Source organism: Pholis gunnellus (genome assembly GCF_910591455.1).
Source record: "Pholis gunnellus genome assembly, chromosome: 5".
NCBI lineage: Eukaryota > Metazoa > Chordata > Actinopteri > Perciformes > Pholidae > Pholis > Pholis gunnellus.
This window is the reverse complement of record NC_136531.1, coordinates 22,320,110-22,327,047: the sequence shown is the minus strand read 5'-3', so window position 1 is coordinate 22,327,047 and position 6,938 is coordinate 22,320,110. Positions and strand designations below refer to the sequence as shown.

Below are 6,938 nucleotides of genomic sequence, written 5' to 3'. Positions count from 1 at the left end.
GGGAGCTTGCCCCCAGGGCAGCAAACCAGGAAGCTGCACAACAGGTGCTGGGCCAGAGCTCTTCACCTTTGTCGACCGTTGCCATGGAGCCGTCCAATCGGGGCGGGGCAGGCTCTGGTTGTGCTGTGGCTGTGAGAGAAAGGCACAGCAGGGCGGGGGACAGGACAGAGGGAGGGAGCAAGCAAACAGGTGTAGAGGGAGCGCAGAAAGAGAGCAGACTTGAAAGGAACAAGGCTGTTGGGCAGCAACGCGGCGGAGGACTGTTGAAATATTCAGAAACGGTCCAAACGGAAAAGGTTAAGACAGAAAAACAAAAAAGCTTTGTGTCTGCTAAACACGGCAGGATGGAGAGTGACTCGTGTGATGATAGCCAGAGCGACAGTGGAGTTTCAGCGGACTTCTCCCCATGCAGCACTTTGGAGGGCATCTCTACAGTCTCTCCAGCAGCTGTGTCCAAAGAGACTCCCATTGAGAGGGAGATCCGACGGGCTGTAGAGCGTGAACACAGCCTGAGAAGATCCAGAGGGCTTCCGAATCCACCCACTTCGCCAGAGTACGTAGAGATCCCTTTAAGGAAAACTGTTCTCTGCCAGTCCGAAAATGCTAAGTCTGAGAGGAGTCAAGGCAAAGACAGGCAGTTTGCGGGGAAAAAGATGCAGCACGAGATCCACGAGGAGGCCCAGAGGGAACAAGATCTAGTGAAGCTTGGAAAAGTTCCAGGCTTCTATGACAAAGGCACTGTGCGCCAAGTCAAGGAGAGAAAACAGCTTTTTGAGGCATTTCAGAAACCCAGTGACTTAACTTTGAATGTGTCAACTCGGAGTAAGGCCACGTCCTGGTCCTCCACCAGTGACATTTCAACCCTGGAGACCCAGGAGGACATCTCCTTGCAGGCATCCACCATAGGAGGCTCATATGTGGAGAGGATTCCCACTCCAAGCCCAAGCTTAGCCAAAGAAGGAGGTGCCTCTGCTTGGACTCCCAGAGGACCAGGGTTCTCTGAGGCGCCAGCCTGTCAGGTCATCATCCGAGAGAGCAATCTGAGTGTTCCAGCGCAGAAGCTCTGCCACGCCAAACCAGAGGCAGAGCCCGTCGCTGTCGTCGATTCTGGACGTCCTGATATTTCATCATCCAGGACAGGTGGACATGGTGGGATTAAAGTGAGAGAGCGGGAAGAGGACGAGGATGAGGAGGCACCTAAGGAGAACCCCTTCTTTAAGCTGCGCTCCTCAACAAATTTAATTAAAGTGGAGCAGGACATCCGGGAGGCTCAAGAGAGGGAAAAGGAGCTTCACAAGCAGAGGGCCAGTCTATATGGGGGCACAGGAGAGCGGGTAGGAGGAGGGAGGCCAGTCACCACGTTGTCCTCTTCGTTATCCCTGAATGGACTGGCTGTTCCTGACTCACCTGGCTCGTCATCCAGAGGGGGAACTAGACCCACAGCAGGTTGGTATTGCGCCGAGTGTTTGAAGTGTGTGTATGTGGGTACGACTGAACCCACACAGACAATGTGTTTGTGTGTAAGTATGCTTGCGTGTGGAATTATGTGTGCCATTCTTTACACCTGTGGTGAGATGATGTAACCCCCCCCCCCCCCCCCCCCCCAACAGTACATTATATAATTTTTCCTCATGGTCATTGGAAAACCTCTAAACAGCTTTCAAAATCAGCGTTGGCTGCTTTGAGCAATCATTTTGCACCGGGGACCATAAGCTGGCTGACAAGAAAACAAAATTCTGTAACTTCACAATAAATATAGCGCCTAGCCAGTCATATTAATTGCAAAAGCTGAGATGAGCAAAAGCCCTGAGTTATATCTCGACACTTTATTGTGTCAGCAGGAAAGGAACACGTTGGAAGAGTCCAATTTTGGGATGAAGCATTCGAAAAGTGCATACAACTTAGTTTTTTTAAGTTCTTATGGTGATATGGAGACTTATGACAACAAGAGCAAATGTGAAATACAGTGCTGCCAATACAGCCTGCTGAGAGGACAAGTTATTAACATCCATCTCTGTGTGATTTCAACTTTGCTGCGATTGTGTGTGCTGCACTGTTTAGCAGTGATTCCCAACCAGGGGTACTTCTGCAGCTGTCAGGGGGTTAGTGAAGCTTAAGTGATACATAATACATCAACCCTGTCTCCGCCAAAATTATGCCCCCATACAACTGAACTGCATTCTCAATTACATTTCGAAGAAAAATTTATTTTCTCTCACAATAGTGTAGTCTTAAACACTTAGTTAACATTGTAAATTGAAACAAAGTGGAAAAGCAACGAAATGACTTGGTTGCGTTTGGTAAAACATCATGGTTTGGTTTAAAATAAGTTACGTTTGTTATGTTTGTTACGTTATTTAAGTTGCAGACGTACATGAAAATAAGTCAACTTTTGACTTTTAGTTTCACTCGGGACACGAACAGCGCTTGACTTGGTGAAAGTCCTGTGTTTGTTTAACCCATCTGTCGCCCTCGACCTCCTATGATTACAAATGTATTTGTGATCCGTCAAAAACAAACATAATCCAGGAGAAAATCTGTTTCCCTCGAAACGTAATTAACAATGCCGTTTTCGTTTGTATTGGAACGCAATTTTTAGGAGACTAGGCTGATATACATACACATATACATATATATATATATATATATATATATATATATATATATATATATATGTATGAATTCAAACTTCATCAAACAAATAGTTAGCTTCAACAAATGACCACATTTTTGATGAGGAGGTGCTTGACTTCATCTGCAGGTGTGTGTGGCTGCGTACGTCAGACAACAGACTGCAGTGCTGTATGTTTGTGTTTTGTCGGCAGGAAGGGTTGCCAACGTGCTTTTTGTGACTGTATGTGAATGAAAGTGTTCACAACTGTGTGACAAAGCGATCAGGGTGTGGTGTCCTATTACAGTACCTTGATGACCATGACTCATTGATGGTAAATGAACAATCACGTATTTCACAGACAATGAGTTATGCAACCTTTTTTTATATTCCTTCGTTTCCGGTGCCTACTTTTTGTTTGTCATTCACCAAGGTGATGTTCACATTTCTTTCCCTTGATGCTGCATTCACGTGGAATCAGGCGGGCGGTAAAGCAAACCAGAAATCATGTTAGTGGACGAGAGGAGGATGGTAGAAGGAGGTAACAGCAGACGGCATTGCCGTCCAACTCTGCACAGAATTTACAGCTGGATGATACGTTGATGATACTCCTTCACGCAAGGAGAACATTGTTTAAATTAGCAATATAAAGTTTTACATCCACATGCATTACATAAAATAGTAGACACAAACTGATTTTATTTAATATATCATTCCATCACCATAGCAACATATGTTTCATTTTGCCATCCTGCCATTCCGTTGTTTTTACCGTGCCAACCAGAATGTGTCACCCGTCCGCCTGATTGCAGGTAAAAGCAGCATAATTCCCTCTTCACTCCTCTCCGCTTCTTCATGTTGACTCTTTAATTTGCTTCAAGCAGGCTTCTTTGCTCACAGTGTCGAGCACAGACAGAGATCACAGGGACAACCTTTGCCTCATTGCTACCTCATTGCCAACTCTTGCTCAGCCTTTTTCATTTATTCCCTCTGTGTCTCTCTCGCAGCACGCCAGTCAGTTGGCAAGTTCGGCATGTGGCCCCCGGCCCAGGCTGAAGAGGAGAGGATTGACCGGCCAGAGGTGAGTCAGCACTGGCAATCTACCTAACGCAATTACATTACATTACAACGCCCTTTACACTGTTGCTCGCTATAACCTTCTGAACATTTGACCAAGTGGAAAAACACCAGGCCTCACGGTGACATTACCAGAGATTATTTGCTGGATAAAACACCAGTACACTTGGTATAGGACATGAAAATGTAGGCAAATCACCTTCCTGAGTCTCCCTCAAATGCAGGCAAAAGGATATCAGGTTCCTCAATCATAAAGCTTCTTCAACAGAGAGTTCATATAGGAATCGCAACGTCGCTTTGGGAGGGGAAGGGGTTTAGTTCAGACTCTCAGCGGGCATGAATACGAGCGTGTGTGTTTAAAACTGCCCCGAATTGAAACGGGTCCAATGACGAAAGGCTCTTGGGAGGATGTCAGCATCTCTTTTGCATCAAATATGGGCCACAAACATCTGATAACATACTGAACACACAGTAAGAAGCTTATCTTTATAGATAAGAAGAAGAAGGAGAACAGCTCTGAGACAGAGAGGGAGGGAGAGACTGTAGAGTGTGTGAGTGTGTGAGTGTGCGGGCGGGAATGTGTAGTCAATAGTGGAGAAAGAGAAAAGTCAATCGACAATCCCACTGATTTCCGTTACCTGCCTTGTGGGTCTTGCATCTCTTTGAAACTGTGGTATCTCTGATTAGAGTTGAGTGCTGCTTTAGCTCTTTAATTCAGTTTGGCATTGATACGCTGCGTTTTAGCTGCACGCTTCAGTTTGACGCTGGCATTAGCAACGTTTTGCTCTCTTTCCTCTGCCTTCCTCATGCGTCTCTCTCTCTCTCTCTCTCTCTCTCTCTCTCTCTCTCTCTCTCTCTCTCTCTCTGCTGGTTGGTTATCTGCTTTCTGCACAACCTGGTTCCTGATTAGAGTTCAAGAATAGACGCAGGATCGCAGGAGAAATTGGTCTCAGTTGTTGACTGAGTCACACCGAACACGGTGTTGGATCACAGTCACATTAACCTCCCTCTGACTCGCAGAGCTAATGATGCTCATCCAACGAGATGTCCTCTAGAGGAAAGAAATCCATCCGTTTCTTTTTTTTATCTTTTCTTGCTCCGTTTTTCCCCCTGTTTTGGCTTATTGGTCTCGCCTCCTGCTCCCACACATCTGTTGTTTCTGCTCTTGAATTCACTTTTATTTTTCTACTCCAGCTTTCATCCTGTCTCCGCCATCTTTTACTTCGGAATCACCACTCACTCCCTCTGTCCTTTTCTCCCGTCTTTTCACCCAGGTCCCCCAGAGTCCCCGGACCCCGAGACAGAAGACCCCTCTGGTACAACACTGGGAGTCAGGTCTAGTCAACGGACACAACATGGAAGACTGAGGAGATGTTGATGGAGCGAAAAACTGGAGTAGGGAGGAAGGTTACCCGAGACCCGTAGTTTATTTCTGTCAAGTTTAATAGTCAAGGGCTGAAAGACTGTGAAATAAAAAAAAGGAGAGCAGTGTAAGGAAAGTGGGAGCATACTAGAGGAGGAAAGAGAGAATGTGAAGCGAGAAAGAGGTCAGGGATTGAGGCTACAAAGGGGGTCAGGAGGATTGGGAGCGAGGAAAAGGATTGGTGGTGGACTGAAAACCCTGAAGAGTCCTTTATCGAGGAGGAGGAGGAGGAGGAGGAGGAGGAGGAGGAGGAGGAGGAGGAGGGCCACCTATTAGTGGATAAACCCTTGGTTTGTTTCTGGTGCTGGAAAACTCTGAGACTAAAGAATGTAAAAAGGCAAAGAAATAATAATAACTGCACTGGAGAAAGGAGAAATGTAAATTTAGGGAGAATGGGATTTTGGAATAATAATGAGTTATTTGTTTCCTGAAAATAGCTTGAGTGAAACATTTTCCAGTTCGAAAAACAATGCGTCATCACCGATGTTATGCCTTCAGCGATGTCTTACACCGAGATTCTTGTTTATTACACCTGTACAATCTAATGCGGTCCCATATGATAGTTGACCGAGCAATAAATCACACCTTTGTGTATCTCAGTCTGTTATTGACATTGTGTCAGAGAGCTGTGGATTAAACTGTATCGTCAGTGGTGGGGTTGTATTTGACGGCATTATAATGGACTCATTTACATGTATGAAGAGACGGAAACTTAGAAACACCTTTTTAGCATAATGGAGTCCAGTGCAACACCAACACTCACAAAGATAATTAACCTCAGCGCTATTGTCTTCCTTATAATTTGGTAACTCTTCTGAATTATCGCACCAGTCGTAATCCATTAATGGCTCCTTCTTTTGTTATTTTTCTCGCATCCCCACTGAAAGCTGGATTACAGTGCATTAAAGCACCTTCTTGAGGAAGGATTTCAGTGCTGGATGGTGCCACATAATGCACACTTAATACTCAAATAATAGCTGCTCTGTTGTTTAGACTTGTGAGATTTTTCAAATGATGCAGTATAAGTAAGTATTTTGGAGTGACACTTGATACACATAATTAAGGTTGTCTCCTTTATCTTATTTTTGTAACTGACTGGCAGAATTGATATAACGGTAATTCATGGAGTATTATTCTACAAACTAATGCTGCACAGCAGCCTAAAATAAACTAATTGAAAGGCACAGCTGGTGGGATTTAGAGGGCTCTATTATGGAATATAATATTCAGAACCATGTTTTAATTTGTGTATAATCACCTGAAACTACGCTCACATTACCGCAGTCTTGGAAGGGGAATAGTAAGCGGAGGGGTATTCAGTTGGTTACAATCTGCAACCCCACCACTGGAAGGCACCAAATGCGGCACACTGTCCCTTTAAGGTTTGCTGAAGTCCATAATGGAGCCACGTTAGTGCGTTTTCTCTTTCAGAGTTTGACCCGATGGCACCGACGCTATGTTTTGGCCGCAGCATACATGTAACTGCTCCTCTGAACAATTCTCCTCTCTACGTGCTGTCTTTATTTGTGTCCCTCGCACTGTCGGGGGTCAAAGAGAAAATGTGTCACCATGGATACAGCTTTGGAAGAAGATGAGATGCTTTGCTAGAATTAAGCAGCATCAATGCCACAGAGGACCTGTGTGTGTGTGTGTGTGTGCGTGTGTGTGTGTGTGTGTGTAGGTGAGATCAGCAGACCACGCTTTACTGACCTCCCAATCTCCTGTGAATAATTCATCACCTCATTCTGACTGGACGCAGCCCGCCGACACTGCCAGTACATTATTATTATGCTGCAGCCACTTAAGTGCTCAAAATTATTAATAAGC

At 45.2% G+C, this 6,938-nt stretch overlaps 1 protein-coding gene across 1 annotated transcript; it reads left to right on the top strand.

The window, feature by feature from the left end:
- The first annotated feature begins 247 nt into the window (after positions 1-247).
- Positions 248-5,276, top strand: misp3 (MISP family member 3). The gene is made up of 3 exons (XM_079160314.1): positions 248-1,446; positions 3,619-3,692; positions 4,963-5,276. Exons 1-3 carry the CDS (start codon positions 345-347, stop codon positions 5,053-5,055), a joined length of 1,269 nt encoding a protein of 422 aa, XP_079016440.1. The 5' UTR covers positions 248-344; the 3' UTR covers positions 5,056-5,276.
- The last annotated feature ends 1,662 nt before the right edge of the window (positions 5,277-6,938 follow it).

Excerpts from the sequence above, each read along its gene's own strand:
- misp3 (XM_079160314.1), top strand. The coding sequence starts at position 345 with ATGGAGAGTGACTCGTGTGATGATAGCCAGAGCGACAGTGGAGTTTCA. Across the intron at positions 1,447-3,618 it reads GGGAACTAGACCCACAGCAG|CACGCCAGTCAGTTGGCAAG; the intron begins GTTGGTATTGCG and ends TCTCTCTCGCAG. Across the intron at positions 3,693-4,962 it reads AGAGGATTGACCGGCCAGAG|GTCCCCCAGAGTCCCCGGAC; the intron begins GTGAGTCAGCAC and ends CTTTTCACCCAG.